The sequence below is a fragment of the Athene cunicularia genome (genome assembly GCF_003259725.1).
Source record: "Athene cunicularia isolate RWA chromosome 18 unlocalized genomic scaffold, athCun1 chr18_part1, whole genome shotgun sequence".
NCBI classification, from domain to species: Eukaryota; Metazoa; Chordata; class Aves; order Strigiformes; family Strigidae; genus Athene; species Athene cunicularia.
In genome coordinates, this window is record NW_020799123.1 from 10,408,941 (window position 1) to 10,427,322 (window position 18,382).

The following is an 18,382-nucleotide window of genomic DNA, read 5'->3' on the forward strand; positions in this document are numbered from 1 at the left end:
ACTCCTTAGTAACATAGTCTGCATCTCTGAATTTGGTCAACAAAACTTTATGTAGGAATCAGTCTTAGAAACGATTTGGTAAGGTTTGGAAAGACTCGTTATGAATACATGTCATTTTGAGAAGAAAACATTAAAAATGCCTTAATTTTAAGCAGTAATAATCTTACTGTATTTAATATAGTTATTGAGAAAGCAAACAAAATAATAATGCCTGCTGTTCAAAACCAAGTGTCTTACTCTGGTAGAAGTTCAGACTGTTTCTTGATAACTTGGTAACATTACTTTGAATTTATGCTTGTATAAATGAAAGAAGAACTTGGATTTCTGTATTATTTCTTTTTAAGGAACGCAGAGTTTGCAAGCCATTAATACAACTCAACTTTTTTTGCCAGAGTTTGCCTCCTTTTGGCAGTGATCAAGAGGCTTTTCAGTGTGTTAACCTCTTTCCTTCCCTTTTAATAGTTAGACTCTTTAGACCAGCTCTGTGGCTCTTACTCATGGAAGGAATAGCGTGTCTGCAAGTCTGCTTTGCTGAGGGAAGAATCTACCTTTGTGGAAGCTTCTGCAGTACTCTGGCCTATGTTCTCGTGTGGCCTTGGCTTTAGAATGTGTTTGTGAACACGATACTTTTGCTTCAATGCTGAGATTTGTCCTGACTTTGATATATCAAAACTAAAGTGTCTGAAAGAGAATCTACTGTGGGGATGATATAAGGAGGAGTTCTTTTTTGGACAGCTTGTGATCTTCAGAACTAGTATTTATTGGATCTCAGCACAAATGTAGAAAATATCTCCCCAAAGCTTTCCGTGTTTACAGCTAGGGGGACTTCAATCTGTATTAAAATTTTTTCTTTAGACTCTAAGAGACTTTCTTTAGACCGCTTTTTATAAACACTTTTGTAAAGTCAAATCTGTTTACAAGCTGTCATCATTTCTTGGAATGTGAACACATCCTCTGTATGTTTTGGGATGGTGTAGTGCAAGAGGTAAATACAGGGAGGCAGTAAATATATTTTTATAAGGAGATGAAAAAACTGCTAGCTAAGAGCAATGTGAATCTGTGTTAAACTTCTCTGATGTCTGCATGTACAAATTTAATATGTGGGGCTTGATCTGTGTATTGTTCCTGAGCAGCTAATCAAATATTTTGGACCTAGACAGATTAATTTAAATTTTATTTTCGGGCTACTGTTATAATAAGACTTTATTCCCTTGGTTATATTTTCTGTGGTATTAGTCCATTACAGTTCTACGGTCACAGTCAAGTTCATTCTCTCTGTAGCTATATTCCTTTCTATCTTTTCTGTTGTATTGTCTTTTTTAGCCCTTTCCCCTGTTCCACCAAGTCTTTAACCTATTTGATTAGGATTAATATCGTCATAACAATTTTATTAGATCAGTTTTGATAAAGAGGTTTTTTTCTTTCTCACTTTCTGCTTATTTTCACAGGTTGAAAGCTCACTCAGTTGTGTTTGAGAGAGAGGCCAGCTGAAGTTAGGAGGAATGAGAGCTAGTTTATAATGAAATACTTCAGCTTTGTCTTTTTTAAAATGATGTGTTTTCATGTTGTCATTTTAATCAGAATAGTCTTTATTCTTCCTACACTATTGTCAGCCCAGGGGGATATGGCAGCATTTACGAATCTTGCCTATTACCCAGTGTTTTGCATTGATCCCTAAGTTCTCTTCAGTAAAAACATAAATGATAGAGAGAATGTTAACTTTTTTGTGTCCTTCTTGGTGTTTCTCTTGCTGTTTTGGTGCCTGTTAGCATTCTAAATGGAAGTTGCTTGCTTTACTTCTGAGAGGGAAGGAAGTCTTGACCTTGAGACAATCCAGGAGCTGCCTAACTGCTTTCTCAAAAATGATGGTGGCGATTAGTACAAATATTAGCCTGGGTGCACGGTATTGCTCCTTGTCTTTTAGAGAGTAATACAAGAACAGTTTCTGGCACTTCCAGACTTAGATGCGTATCTCTTTCAGGAACCGTAGTTTTATAAAGTGAGGAGAGTGGATCTCCAGAAGGCTTTTCAATAGCAGTCAACTCCAATTTGCGAAAGCGCTGTGCAGGTGTCTGAAACAAATGTGCAAGCAGTCACTTGCAGGTTTTGGATATTTGGATTGTATAAATACCTGGATTATATGAGCAGATAGTTGTAATACTTTGAGCTTTTAAAGCTCCTTTAAGGGGGGAAACTTGCTCATGGCCATTTTACAAATTGTTCCAATTGATGCAGACAAAGAATCTTTTTATATCCAGCATTTTTATATCAGTGTTGATCTGCCTGCTTGTTTATCTCTTAAATTTTATTTGTTTTTTTATTTCTTTTTTTAATTGAAATTCCATTTTGCAATCATGTTGTGTTGATAATGGATGGTTATTAAACTGTGATGATCCTCCACTGATATGGGTGCTCTCTTGGATAGCAAATTGGCTACCGTGACACATAAATCAGTTTTTCAAGTCTCCTCTCCAGGGATGGTAATTAAACAAGTCGCTAGTGAGAGACTTTGATTGCCTGATAAGACTTGTTGGGAGTTAACCTGACAGAGAGGAGTTGAGGCTGTAAGAGATCTGTAAGTGGTTGCTGTTAAACAGTGTTTCCCTGCTATAGATCACGGCCTCCAATGGGTTCTTAAAGGGCCATGAAGTTTTAAATAGAGTTTTGTACTTAATGAAGAATATGTAATTATTCAAAAGGTTTAAAAAAAAAAAAAATACTTACTAAATGTTGGCAGCACTTCAGAATCTGTCAGGTTTGCCTGTAAGATGTGACTGGTATTATTTCTAAGCATTTACATTGCCGTAGAAGCATCTAGCTGTCTTTTAATTGCTAGCCACACGTGCGGACTGTTTGAGAAACTTAATGTACAAGTGATCCCACCTCAGATATAAAAGATCCTTGACCTGTAAGAATATCTCAGTAGTGGGGAAAAGTTAGGCAGTTCAAAGCAAAAGCAATTCTGTATTTCCTTTCCTAATATAAAGAACAGTTGTTTTTAGAAAGCTTTTCAAAATGTCTGTGGTGTTTGGGTTTTTCTTTTTGAGTTGTGTACCAGGGAATAAATGGTGAATCAAGGTTGCTAGTCTGGCACAGAATGTCTGCTTCTGTACATTTTCTTTGCAATGATGGGGACAAAGCTGGTCCTGGGAATTTCGGACAAGTCCTTGTGCAAGGATTTTTCTCGATAAGAATCCTGGAAATTTGAGGAAGCTGCTCTTATTTCAAGCGAGTCTGTATGGAGAATATGCTTTTATTCAAGACTCTGCAAATATCTAGATAAGTGCTCTACATAATGGTGAGCAAAGCTTAGCATCTTCCAGCTGCAAGTTGCTGCTAAGCCTTCACTGTTCCAGGGTAGGTTGTCTGGGTTACAATGACCAGTTATAAACTGTTAATTTATTTTTACCCTTATCATTTGAGCTTCTCTTCTTTGATATATTCTCAATTTCCTCTTCTTCAAAGGCTGTGTAGTTTTAAGGTCACATACTGAATGTGTTTTTTCACTTTTTATGGTATGCTGACATCAGTGGCTGAGATTTTTTTTTTATTATTAAAAATACTGTGAAATGTTTTGGGAAATAATTTTATGATTTCTCTACGAAGCAGAGAGGTCAAAGCTTAACCGATTGTACTATGGAGGCTTCAGATATTTGTTATTAGTAGCAATGATATTTCACAAGAAGTAAGACTGTTGCATTACTTTGCTAATATTGTTGCTTCTCATGAGTAATCAAAGAATTTTTCCATTTGCCTTGCAGCATTCCTGATTATCTCTATCAAACATTTTATTGTTCAAGTTCTTTAGATTCTAGTCATGCATGGGTAAATGTTTAAAAAAAAAAAAAGTTGAGTTTTGATTGTGATAAATTTGCCTTTCATACATGAAATACTAATATAAGCTAATTTTAAATTCATTATAAAAATGTGTTTTTCTTAGTCCTTACTGACTCTTATCTAAACTGATGTGGGGACTATCCTTTATTAAGTGTCCGTGCCTTGAGGTTGCATTTGCAATGTGGAAAAGAAACAACCGTTTTGCATTGCTGTTTGAAAGGAAAAGTTTCAGCGCCAGGAGTTTAGACAAATGCCAGTAATCTTTGGTCATGTAGTTACTTTGAACTTTGTTATTCTTTAGCTATTTTAGAATATAATAAAAATCCCTCAGCTGTCTTATTTTATTAACAGCTGTCAATAAACTTCTACATGTTGTTGCAAATTTAGTATGCTTCATAAACAGGACATCCTCACCTTTCCTTTAGTTACGTCTCAAAAAAATAGTTAAAAATTGTGAAAAGTATGTAGTGTCAGGAATAGAAGCTTTCTGGATAATGGAATTAAACTTGCTTTTTTTTTTTTTCTTCCTCTTGTAGTTAAGCTTTCTAGCTTAACTTGAAGTTAAGCTTTTTAGATTGTAGACAAACACCATTTTTGGATAGAAAACTTAAGTTATGTAAAAGAACAACAGCAAATTAAACCCCTGCATATTCTTACCTGACCTGCCTCTCTCTCTCTCTCTCTATATATATATATATATATATATTGTTCTTCATGATGCTTCTGATACAGCTGCTGATTCCTTTGTCACTGAATTGTAGCTCATTTTAGTTGTGACAAAGCAACGCTTTTAATCGTCCCAGGAAATTCAGTGCTTCATTTTAGGTAGAAAGCGTACAAAGAGACTGTACCCTGGGGAAATAGCAGAGGGTTTTTTAATCAGGGAGAACATAATTTTTCATCACTGGAATTCAGCCAGGACAAGAATTAACTCTTTAGTTTTTAGCAGAAGTGTTGTGGGATCTTCAGTACAAAGAACCTGGGCGCTCAGGTCTTGGCCAGAAGAATTTACCATGGGAAATGTTATTGCCTAATAAAGTTTTAAGAATTCCGTGGTCAGTGGCTTGCACTACGTTTTCCTTTCTTGGAGAAATTATATATAACACAGGGTTAAAGTAGATGCAAGCACAGAATTCTTGGGTGGCTGCAGCAACAGTGTGTTATGCCTGTTTTGTGTACTTGGCTCACATCTGCCTATGTCTTTCCAGTCTAGTTAAGCTCAACCATTTCTGTACAAACCATTTGATTATCTTTTGTTTGGTTTCTTAGTCTGTCTGCTTACTATAAACATACCTACTGTATATGTTGTGGCGTTGGAGGGCAGCAACACTGTAAAAACTTTCCCACAGTGAACTCCAAGTGGTGTTGTGACTTCAAAAAATAAATTCAACTTCCATGCTGACAAACAATCTTCATGTGCTTTAATGTCCTTCCACTAAGACTGCAGAAGCAGCATTAAAGTGAACTTCCCTACAAATTATGATGTTAGATAAGAATGTCCTTACTCAAATTTCCTGAAGCTACTCAGCAGTTATTTCTGTAGGGAACATGCTGGCTGGCTGGGTTTTTTAGATTAAAGTAAGAACTTAGGGCAAGGTTCAGTTTAGTTGTTTACCATTTCAAAATCTTAAGTGTTCTTAACTCTTTCATGTGTGTTTTTTTCCATCCTTGTTTTGAAAACAATCACATTTTGTCTTTGAAGAAGCTTAAGGGGGAATGTGCAACAAGCCTGCTGATCCAAATGTGGTTTTCTTTCCCTGAATCTTAATATATACAACATACCCTCTGACTCTCTTACTGAGCTGTAATAAGCTACAGTCATGCATTACTGAAGATAAATACACCTTGATAAACATCTTCCAAAGAATGAACTGTGACTTTGGAAGGGGTGGAATGGAGCATAACGTTAAGGTTGTCGTTTTTGTGGTATTTACTGTGTCAAAAGAGCAGAAGCTTTGGTATAAGGTTCTGGGCTATGACAGGTATAAAGCCTGTACACCATTTTGAGCCCCAGGGGTGAAACAGAGCTGATGTCCTAAGGATGAGTCTTGTGGAAGGGCTTAATGCTCAAAATTGTGCCTTTTCTGTGCTACCCTTGCTTTTGGGGAAAACCATTTCAGCTGGGTTTATTTTTATCCATGCTTCACTCATTGCTGGCGTTGGTAGCTTTAAAACGGTATAGTTCAGAAATGTTTACCTTTTAATGGCTTTAGGTGTTGTCAAAATAAACGGAAATTGAGAATACTAAAGTTAAAAATTATGGCTAATTTCAGTTTTGGAATCTGTGCTTTTATGCAGATTTCTGCCATACCTTTTTCAACTTAGGAGAGTGAGTATATTTTCATAAAGTAGGTTACTTCTGTTAATTAATGGGGATTTCTTAATGAGGATCTGATCATCCAAGGCCTTCCCAACTCTGGTTTATGAGGACTGGGTGACCATGCCAGTCCTCACAAACCGAAATGTGGTTTGTTGTCTGTTTGACTGCCTAATAGAACAGGAGAATGCAAAATCTTTTCTACAAAGAAATTCAAAATGCCATTATTTTTAAGAAGTGGTATTTACAAATTAGAGTTCAATTCTAGTTCAAATAAAGATGTCTTTCATGATGACATTTATTTGGTTCATACTCTTAAAAAAGCATGTGATTTACTGTTCTTCTCATGGCAGTGCTTCAGTTTCATACATATGTATTTTGGTTTGTCTTTGACCTTTTGCTTATTATTTTTAAATTTGCATGTTTCTCATAAATACAAGCTTTTTTTCTTTTTTTGGGCCCTCTTTATTGTGATATTCCCTCTTTAATGTGGTATAATTTTGAGAACAAGAAGTTTTGCAGAAGACCAGCATGAAAAGAATGAATGTTGAGGCATTAAATGTTTACAGATCAGTTTAAGTGGATATAATCCACAACAAGTAACAAAGTGGGAACATTTAACTTCAAAGCCCATATGGCTGCTGTTACAAAATCAAAAAATTCAAGACTTAGGAAAATGTGTCTCTAATACTTTGTATGGCCTTCTTGTAAACAAGGATATACCTTAGCTTTTTAGATTGGTTTTGACATGAAGACTGTAAACAGCTTAACTTCCTGGTTAGATAAAGGGTTTGAATTAATTGTAAATATTTACAATGATTTTTAGCTTTAAAAAAGCAAAAGTAAAGGGCGATTGTATTCATTTTGCATGAGAGAGAGAGGGTTTTTGGAAAATAATTAAGCCCTTGAAATGTGGTTCTGCAGCCTTAGCCTTCTCAAAATTCCCCACAGTGCTGGTGAAGGCCTCTGGTGCTCTGATGGATTCTGCTGGCAAGTGGCTCCGTCCTGGGTATCTGTGCAGGTGATGAGGCCTCTGGGGGGACGATGAGGAATAGGTGACGTGAACTAGAAGGAAGAGTATAATAGTAGTAAAATTAGAGAATTTTAGGTAGGCAATACTACTGCAGGTACAATTGTGTAGGACAGAAAATACTCCTAATTTTTTCTGGTTTAGAATTTCTGTATTTTTTATTTCCATCTCTCCCTTGACTCCCCCCCCCTCCATTATACAGCTTCTGTGGTTAATGCCCCGTGATGTTCTCATGCCTGTGTTCCTCTCCTCACCGATCTCCTCTTCTGTGTCTAAAATTGTTCTCATTTTCCAGTAGGTGCACGTGAGATTCCTTTATTCACTAATGTCTCCCCATGTTGTTTTTTTTTATGTCATTGTGGCAGATATAAAAAAAAACCCAAGACATTAAAAAACCCCAGATAAAAGCAACCCAGGATGGTTTATATGAAACAAAGTTTAATGTACCCATTTTAGTAAATTCATTGACAATAAAGAGAAATAGGCTATTTGTTAAGTTATTGGTTTCCCTATACTTTCAGCTGTAGTATTGAAATATTAGATAACACTATTAATTGCAATTGAATGTGTGTGTTAAACACACGAATATCTACAACTACTTCTGGGTGAAATATGACGACCCTTCAACAATGTATAGAAATCCTACATAACCTTTTAGGACAGGAAATGAATAATACTGTATCAGATTGAAATTTCAGAGGGATTAAGCCTCTATTTCACTGATAAATTCACTACAAATTTATTTAATAGTACTGAAGAAAGTGCAAGCATTTGGTATGTTTGCTATGCCTCGTAGATCAATTTAATATTAAAAAAAAAAAAACAAACCCAAGACTAAGTATTGTAAGATGTATATTCCAATCACATTCATATTCCAAATCTTACTGCCACATTTTACAAGATTATACTCTTGAAAGCTTTTCTTGGGTGTTATGCATTCTCTGTGATGTGATGTTCGAGCCTCATCGTCTGAGAAAATTAAAAAGATATAGCTGTCTGATAGAGGAAGTGGGTTGTGAACAATGTTTTGTATTCAGTTCTTAAAAATAGTGATTAAAAGCTGCTTTAATTATACAGTAGTGTTAATGAATTATTTCCTTATGTTTTGTCTTTATGACTTACATGTGTGGGTATAGTTGCAATGCACTCAACTGATTTTTTTTTTAAAAAACACTAGATTGAAATCATAATCTCTAAATTTATTCTAGTTTTGCATTGATTTAAATGAAAGTTTATCCAATAAAGTTGGAAATCTTTTGCACAAACTATGTATTTAGCTGCCAAATGCTTTTAAAACATGTATTGATGGAATTTTTACAACCACAAGGGCTTGGGGGGAAAAAAAAAAGTGCCATTTTTGATCCATTTGCATTAGGAAACACTGAAACTTTAAAATTTGCCGACTAGGTCAAGTCCAACAAAATGATTTTTTTGGTGAAGATTTTCTATTTCTGTAACTTGTAAAAGATGGCAGTATGTTATTGTACCTTTGCATTCTGCTGAGTGCTTTTTGTAAGGATCTTTGAACTGTTCCAAAAGAGAGAGAATTACGCACAGAAAACTTAATTTTTGTTACTTGTAGATTACAACCATGTATCTAGAGATGGTACTGTTTCAGGGATTTGCTGATGAACTGTGTTTTAATAGATAATCAGATTTTCTGATTATCTATTCTGAGATATTTTCCGATTATCTATTTCTGAGAAAGCAGTTCTTGAACTGGTGCGTAGTCAGAAGGCAGGTTAAATCTGTTCGTTGTTGTTCCTTTGGGTGATCCAGTTGCCGTGTGATGTGTTACCCCCCCTGACACAGCTTGCTTCTCAAAGCATGCACCCAAACTTTTCCTTGCAAACTTTTTTGAATATGTGGTGATATTTTGTACTGCTTGTAAGAAATAAGATGATACTGCTGACATAACTACTTTTTTTCTCTGACTTGCTGTTTTCCAGTTAGAAAATCCAAGATATTTGCGAGAGAAACCGATGCCAGTGTCTTTGGTAGGTATTTATATTATCTTTATATTTTATAAGGGCAAAGAAACATGGTTAATATTTTTCATTTCTGGTTAGATTTTACTTGGAGTTACTGCATTGAACTTAAGTTGTTTTGAATTTATTCTCATTCAACAGATGACACCCAAATTTGGCCTAGGAAAAAGTAGCACTTTTCATGATGAACAAACACTATTTCGAATGCATGAAAAAGAGGTAAGGTTCTCTTTAGTCTTTTTAGAAAAAGAATATTACACCCAAATTAGTAAGTTAGGGCATTTTCTTCAGAAATTGGGTAATTCACAAAGCAGTTTGTTATAGCAGAAAATTTCATGTAAGAGAATTTTTGCTGAAGTGACCAAGATTTTCATTAAATAATGTATTTCCCAATTACTTAGGGAATAAAAAAGACTTTCTGAACACATTTAGTGTTCCTCTGAAGGAATTTTTAGCGTAGAAGAGTTTGAATTCTAGGAATTTTCCAAACTACTTTTTACCAGACGCAATGGAACTCTTGATTTAGTGGGGACTGCTGTTTACTTTCTGTAGACCTTGAAAAATCTGCAGATCTAGACTTATTTCTGTTAGGATCTACATTATTTCTGCGTTTGCCTCATTTAGCTGCAATCCTCTTATTCACATGGGTTTTCTATTACTTCTTTAGCACATTGTTAATTGGTGAGATTACTGTCAAAGCCTGGCTTTCTAGTTCTCTCATACTGTGTTATTTTCTTACTGAATGTGTTCAAAAGTGAAGTTTTGTGGTAGTTGTCACCTTTTTTGTAGTTTAAGGAAGTTGTACGCGTATGATGTTTTTGTCATAAGCTAATCAGTTTATTTAAAACATCAGTCATGAGATAAAATTCAAATATACTATGTTTAGCACATAGATATTTCAGATTCTTCTGAAACCATGTCAGGGTTTTTTTTTTTTTATTTTGGAAAGTCAGTGACTTCAGGAAAGGAAATTCAACATGTATTAGGAAAATGGTTTAAAAAAACCCCCAAAACAAAACAACCCCAACGCTCTTCTTGCTTTGCCCTTCAAATTTCTGTTTTCAGCCGTGTGCTTTTGGAAGGTTAAGGCATATGTACACAGTTCCCTAGCTTGCCACAAGTGTTTCGACCCGCATAGGAGTCTAAATATGTACGAGTTGGAAAGGAAGGGGCATCATCTGCAAACCATGGAACCATCCCTTCTTTGACGTGTGATGTAAGGCCACTTATAAATTAGAAGTGTCCTAAAGTTAGTTTTAAGACATTTCAGAGGACATCTTTGACTGAGATACCGGGGAAGGTAAATTTGCTTTGCAGATACTTCCATTGTTAATAAAGTAATGGATGTGAAAGTCTGCTTTACGTTGATAGCTGGCAATCTAATCTGAGGCTTCGGCGAGCAGCCTGATACAGCAGTTGCACAATACACGTGCCTTTCACTTTCTCTGCTCTGGTCTAATATTGACTGTTCTTTTGTATTGACAATACTCAAGGCCCCATTGCCTCAGGATGAGGCAAGGTTTCATAAGATGTGAAAATAGACCAAAAAATAAATAAATTGGAAGCACAATGTTGTCATTTAAATAACATTTTCAAATAAAATAAACAGAAATGCGTGCCAAGTAGCTACATAAAATACTCAGTGAGTACTTTGCTAGTTCAGTGGAAAAATCCTCTAAACCACGCAGTAAAAATCCAGTACTTTTTGCTAATGGTACTCAACTGTGGGCTAGTTTAAACTGGAAAGGTTATAGACAGTATTTCACAATCGCCATGTGTGTGCTATTAAGTAGAAAACTTAAATGTGTTTTCGTCTTACTTTGTGAAGCTCAATTAAGAATAAAGCCTTTTCGTTTATAGAATGTAAATGTATTAGCAGAAAAATAGTGCTGTACAAAAGAGTTTTGGTAAACCTTGAACTGTTTTCAACCTCTTTGTAGTAGGATGGGAGAACATAAAATAGGATAACTGTGGTTTTTTTGCTTTTAACCTTCAGACCTTTGGTCATAAACCACTCCTGCACCTGTTTTGACTCAGTAATGCCAAACACATGGCCATTTTCAATGATAACCACATCACAGATTTATGAAAATGTGAATATCATCAGGCAGTGGTTTTTAGTCATATTTTCCCCAAATACTTCTGACATGGATTAAACCATTTGGGAAACTGTCATTACTGAAAAATCATGGGTTCAAACAAGGAAGATGCAACAAAACAGGAATACGTCAGTGTTCAGCACTACAGCAAAACAGAACAGATGGCATGACTGGCTTTTCCTGATAAATACAAAAAATGTCCCTTTGAACTTCACCTTTGGTCATCCGGAGTGTCACCCAATCATCCACGGAGCAGAGGAGGGGGGGTGGTGTAGAAAAAGTTCTTATCTGTGAGATTTTTATTTTTTTTTTCCGAAAAACCAATATCACTGCTGAGATAGCGGTTTGAAATTCTTCTGGAATTAAACCCCAAATTTAGCTATGTTAATATGATGTTTTGTTAACTTTTCTCAATCAACTACTTTTATCTGTTGTACCCTTTAAAGAACTTTTTTGTGCTTCTTTAAAGAAGTTCTGCTTCTTAATTTTTCAACTTGTCAGTCTTCATTTTTCTTAGCATTTTTCTCAATTTCCTTCTGTTTTATTTCTGTAAGCAAAAATATTTATTTATCTAGGCTTGGCAAATGAAACCTAAACAAATCTGAGACAAGAATACTGGAAAAAAATTCCTCTTTTTATTCTTTTAAATTGAAGGTTATAATTAACATCGGGAGTAAATTTGTACTGAGCTATATACCAATGTATTAAATAATTTTTGGGGGGCAAGCTGGCAAGCTCAATGCTTTGTGCAGTAACTATTGTGAAGTTACATCTATCTGGGTTAACTGAGAACATCAAGAGTCTCCAGTGTTTTTTGTTGACTTTATCACTGTGCGCTTATCACTTGTCTGTTTTGATTTTTGGAAATCCAGTGATAGAGTCTTTGAGCACCGGAGCGTGGGTGCTTTCCCAGCTTGCTGTATACTAAAGCAGTGCTGCAGAAATGGTTGACTTTCCTACAACCCGCTGGAGTAGGGGTTAGTGCAGTGCAGCTGGAGGGAGGAGGAATTCTGGGGAAGGCAATGGGTGAATTTTCAAGAGGATACAGAATACCTGCAGAATAATTTCCACCTATTTGTCATGTGGAATGAGGACTGAGGAAGAGGGAGCACATGCCCAGGGAAAAGGAGAGATGAGCTGGGTAGGGAAAGACTACTTAAGAGTGGAGAGAATGGGGAAAAAGGCATCTTTTTACCCTGAAAATGCATTTTCATGGATTGAGGACTGGAAGTAAGCTGAAAAGAAAGAGAGGGTTGGGTTTTTTGGGTGGTTTTTTTTATGTATTCAAGAATTCTATCTGTAAGATGCACCCTTTTTAAAAAAAAAACACTTTAGATTTGTAATCTTTATTTTTCTCCCTTTTTTTGACAATGAGCACTTCCGTTTGTTGCATGACCCAAATTTTGTTTATAAACATCATCAAGCCATGTATATAGTTTTACTGCACTGAAAGTGTTGGGATCTAGTACTGTATTTACGTTAAGATAAAATCAGCATGCTGCAGTGATGACGATGATGATGTAGTTAAGTCTTGATCTGGCTAGAAGTGTTCTGAATTTAAGGTGTTGAAAGCAGCAGATTTACTGCTCTTCTCGCTTACCTGGCAAGAGATTGTAACTTGAAGAGAAGGGCTGTGGTACAGATTTTTCCCCAAAAGGGACTGGGCATAGAGTGTAGAGGAAAGGATGTGGGGAGGAAAGAAAGCTGTAGAATTTGAGGAGAGAGTGAATAACACTTGCTGGTGGTGTTATAGAAAAGAGGTGGGGTTTTAGGAGGGGGAAGAAAAAAAAAGAGAAAACACTTAAAGATAAAAATATGTGTCCCCGCAGCTAGGAGGAGATGGTGATCAGTGAACATTGTCCTTTTGGTTTTGATTTCTTCCTCTTAACTGCTCTGTTCTATAGCAGTGTTTAAATACATGCATGTTTAATGCATGCCAAATTAAAAGCTATAAATAAAACTAATGTGGAGACAGTGTCTTAAATGAAGGACTCTTGTAATTAAACTGAGCTTTTACCAATGTAAAATTAACATGATTGTGCTTTTAGCTACTTCATGCATTTGATTTTTTTTTTTTTTTTTCCTCGCTCAAAACAGATATTTTGTTCATATCTTCCAAGAGCGGTAAGAAAATGTATCGGTAGTGTTCTCTTGTATATTGTAGTGAAATAAAAGCGTGTGTGTTAACTTCAGAGTTTAAATCTACTTGGTAGATGGATGTGGGTACGTGTGTGTATGTAACTGGGAGAACTGAAGACAGCTGAAGGAACCTACTTAGGCTTGTAATGGGGCTGGTGATCCTGTTTAAGCTTTTTAAGCTCAGAGGTATTTACTAATAATAGGAAGAGTGGTTTTGATTGATTTTTCCGAAAGCATTTGTGTTGTAAAGGCACATCTGTAGGAGGGCCTGAAACTTAAATCTTACAATAACTGGACCTTCATGTGTTGGAATTATTTTTCTTCTGATCCCTCTGTTCTTTACTTCTACTTCTCTTCCTTTACTGTTCTTCTTTTGTCGTCCTGTTCATCCAGAACTGTCCCAAGTCGTAGTTCTGCTCAGAAACATCTTGCTGTTTTACAAAGGGTAAAAATTAACATTTTTAATTCTGGTGAATATTCTTCTTAATGTAAGAATGCACGTTGAATCTGTTCACACAAGTGTGGCCTATAAGAAGGGGCAAGAAAATGCAGAAAGCCAGATATGACCTAATTATTGCTTTCATCGTGATTTTCACTTTTCCATAACTTTTTTTTTTATGACAGCTTGGTTCTGAAAATATTATTTTATTTCCCTTAAAAATATTCCAAGTAGTTTGTATTGTGACTTTGAATATTCAGTACTTCATTTGAATTTTCTCCTTTTATCCCCAAACCTGATGTCTATCTTGAATGCAGTGTTTGATTTATACCGAGAATTCAGTCGTAAACTGATTCTCACCACCACGTAATCATCTGAATAGTAATCTGTTAGTTCTTGTTTAAAAACACAGCAATCTTGACTTCTGTTAACATGATTCCTGGCTGATTAATGTCCTATTCCTAAGAACATATGCAAGTTGTCCATTGTCTTCCATGTGAGGAAATCGCATCCTGTCTTGCTTTGATAACTCTTCAGAATGTAACGTAATAAAACCCAAACCTTATTTTATTGCTAGACTGTTGTGAGACATACAGTGTATGTCAGGATGAGACATGTTTTCATAAACTGACTTGTGATTTACAATTCCTGATACTAATTGGTCTGGCCATGGAGATATAGATGTACACGTACGGTTATTTATTTATTTATTTTGCAGAAGTTTGTGAACTATGTCTTTAATTATTGCACATATGTGCTGGAGACACTGAGAAAGATCAAAGAGGTAGGTTAGCAATTCAAACTAGTGTTTTAACCAGTAGAATGTCCAGATGGTTGCCAAGCAGCTGGGAATTAATCTTTTGCTGCATGATTAATCTCTACCTCAAAGTGTCTTTCTCTTTAAAAAAAATAAAAAAAGTTGGGGTTTTTTTTTTACATGTATAGATGCTGGTTTTTAAGGGAGAAAAGATGTTGACTATAAAAATTAGGTACTGTGCACTCTTATTGCTACATGTTGTACTTGTGAGATAAAGGCAGGAGTACAGTTTTAGTGACTGTTAGGAGATCATGAGTGTAAAAAGTTCAGTAGCTGCTGAAAGACAACATCTTTTAAAAAAGGAACAACACTGGGGAGCAAGAAGCGTTGTTGACTCAGTGTACACAGACTCATTTACTTCAGTAGACTCGGCACTGTGCAGAATTATGTGAAGCTTTCAAGTAGTATCTACTATTTTTTTTTATACTCAGATTTTACCAACTCCCTCCAAATCAGTATGATTTCTGCACATTCACAGGGTTCAACTGGGTTCAATTTTCAGTGCTGGCAATTGAAGATATAGTTTGTTGCACTTTTGAGCTGTCTGTAACTGCATCTAGTAAATTATTACTGTGTATAAGCTTTCACAATTTCTAAACATTCTGAACTTTTTTTGGTACTTAACTAATGTCAGAATCTCTACTCCTAGTGGCAGACAGTTGTTACGTATGGAAGTGGGACGCTTGCCACTCGAAATAAAGCTGTTAAGTAATATGATGTGCTGTAGTGTTAATATGCATGTTATGTTTATTAGCTATATAAAACATCTTTTAGAATAAAAATACCATTTCGAGTTATTACAGTTGTTGGGATACAAAGCTGTATGCTTTCCTCTCTATTCCCACCACCCCTGACTTGGAAATCTATGAAAAATACATTGTTCTTTCCTGAAAGAAGCTAATGACATTTACATATGAATAAGAACAATTGTCCATTCAATTATTTTTCTGTATACAGCAAAGGCGTATCAATCTTCTGTGTCACTTAAAAAGTCAGACTTTTCTTGACAGAGAGAAAGCTGGTATGATTTGATTTAGGACAAAGCCTTCCATTTTTAAACGCTATAAAAATGGGGCGATGTCATATTAATTTTTTACTTAAGTATCTAGTTTCTCTTCAAAGAATACTCTGTAAAAATATTATAACTGGAAGTAGCAGTTGTGGTGTTTTTAAAGAGTAAAGATACAAAGAAGGTTAGATATGTGGAGAGAAGTATAAATGTTTGTTAGGTCAAATAATATAGTCCAGATCATAAACACAGACTTTTGTGCAGGGACCTTTAAATCTGGGCAAAATGCCATGTTTATAAAGAGTCTTTTAACATTCTAATTTCTGGCTTGCATGTTTCACTTGTTTGATACTGCTTTTCTTTCAGGCCGTCTCTGGTTTGTCCAGACTGTAAGCTCTTTGCAACAGAGACTTTACAAGACATTTTTTTCACCTTAGGCATTGCATCACATAAAATTATTGATCATATTTAATGCAGAATTTGGAGTGGTTACTGATCTGCTGTTTCAAAATGTAGCTATAAATATTTATTTTTTTTTTAAATTTTCTGTGTTACACTCAGAGGATGAGCACAAACATCAGGAAAAAAGCCCAGCGTTAATGTGAATCCCAGATGGAAAAACCTGCTTTTACTGTGTGTAATGTTCTACTAGGAAAAATATTATTTATGACTGCCTTTCATTTATAGGATTTCTTCTTAAAGTCTGATAGAGTCTTGGAAATTTCAATCAAGTAAAATCAGCTAGGTAGCAAAACTGCGCATCATCATCTCACACACCCTCCCCACCCCTCCCAGGACATCGTTGGGAAATGTCTGCATCTGAAACGGTGGGAAACAACGACCCTTGATACTTAAAAGAATCTCCTTTGCATATCATAAAAATTCTTTGTCCAAGACTGAAAATAGTCCTTTATTGTATAGAATGGCGTTCATCAAGGGAACCAAGCTGAGCGTCGGGGAGGTGCAGCAGGTACTGCTTCTGTACCTGGAACTCTTCTTGAAATCTTAACCTGTGAAGAAAAACAAACTTCTCAACAATCTTTTTTTTCTCAACAAAGTGATTACCCTTGTCCTTATACCTTGCTTATTTGTTGATCAGTAGTTTTAGTAGGGCTGCAAGCTCATCTGCAGACCTACATTGCTTTACCTTGGCAGAGCTTAAGCATTCTCGTGGTTTGAGTCTGCCTGTAGGTTTATGGTGAACTGTTGCACACAAGGCCATCCGCATCAGGTCCGTCTCGTGTTTTGTTGAAGTCTTGAGACTTTTTCACCTGTTACCCCTCAGGAAGGTTTATTCTAAGTAGTTTAAGCAAACAACACAGGTTTGACAGTCTTAACTCTTCCAGAAAATAACTTTTCCTCTTGCCCGTCTTTGAGACTTTGAGGAAAGATCACTGAACTCTCCTGTACAGTGTGCTCCTAGGATACCATGTGCACTTGCAAGGAAATCGAAACCGTTTGCACTTTTAAGACCTGTGTTCACATTTGATACTTTGGTCAGGAAATGCACATTTCACTTTGCTGTAGACCCAGAACATCAGTGAGTCTTCTCTCCTAATGCACGTTGCCTGCTTTAATTGTAAAGATTTCCCAGCCCTTAGTTGTCGTGAGAAGGGAATATGATCCCACATTCATCAGTGTGTGAAGAGGAGATGTATTTCTGTATGCGTCTTACACATTTTACCCATCTGCTTTTTTCATACTATAATGCATTTCTCTCTCCAGTTAAAAACGCTTCAAGAGTAGATGTTGATCTTCAAAATTGTTTGAGCAAGTGGGTAGAAGCTGCTCATTAAATACAAGATGCAATATTAAGTTGTATATCAAGTGACAAGTGTGCTGGTTACAGAGATCTGAATGCGGTTAATTTGGAAGTGAACAGTAATTTTTTCACATACTGTAAACTCGGCATGAGTTTTTTCAGCAGTTTAGTTTTGCAAATGGAATATTAGTTCCAATATGATTAAATTTTATATTTACCCTAGAAATATCTGTTCAAATAAATTATTTTAAGGGATAAATTTGTTTCCTTTTTTCATGTCAGTGATTTTTCTTTTAGATATTTAGGTGGTTATTCTGACTGTTAAATGTTAAAAGTATTAATATACCGCAAAGCTAGTCATAAAAATTTTTGAGGGTACAATATAGGGTACAAAAATAACTCAATGAAAAAAAGATATCTCGTTAATTATGAGATAGACTATTCTAAATTACTTTTTTTTTTTTGTCTGAAGTCAGCATGCCTTTATGTATAAATCCTGGATGTTTTGCAAGTACAGTATTGTCTGTCTGTATGGTTTAAAACACTGTATAAATTATCAACATTTATTTTTTTTAACTCTGGATGCGAAAATTGAGTAAACACAATTCTGTAGAAAGTTCCAGTTGTTTGTTGGTTTAGTTGGTGTTTTTTTTTAAGAAACCTTTTTCTTCTGTGAAAATATCAAAGCTTTGTATTGTGCACTGATTTCTTTTAGCAGCTGCATAACACCAAGACAAATAAGTTTTGTCGTATATTGTAAGATACACCAGTCATTGTTCTACATTGTTAGTTCTTACTTTGAAGTTCTCATTTATTGTTTACATCCTTCTCCCCCTTCCTCGCTTCCTCCCTCCCTCCCCCATATATTCATAGACTTGAAAAAAAATCTGTCGAGCAACAAGTCCTGTTTTGTCAAATATCCCCCCCCCCCCAAAAAAAAAAAAT

At 35.6% G+C, this 18,382-nt stretch overlaps 1 protein-coding gene across 3 annotated transcripts in view; it reads left to right on the plus strand.

Annotated features, from left to right (window-relative positions):
- The window catches only part of CEP112 (centrosomal protein 112), a 171,343-nt gene that overhangs the window by 11,933 nt on the left and 141,028 nt on the right, over positions 1–18,382 (plus strand). For all 3 annotated transcript variants that reach the window (XM_026861138.1, XM_026861139.1, XM_026861140.1), the window contains 2 exons: positions 9,134–9,181; positions 9,314–9,391. In XM_026861138.1, the coding sequence (XP_026716939.1) occupies positions 9,134–9,181; positions 9,314–9,391 (126 nt within the window). The remainder of the gene's footprint in view (positions 1–9,133; positions 9,182–9,313; positions 9,392–18,382) is intronic.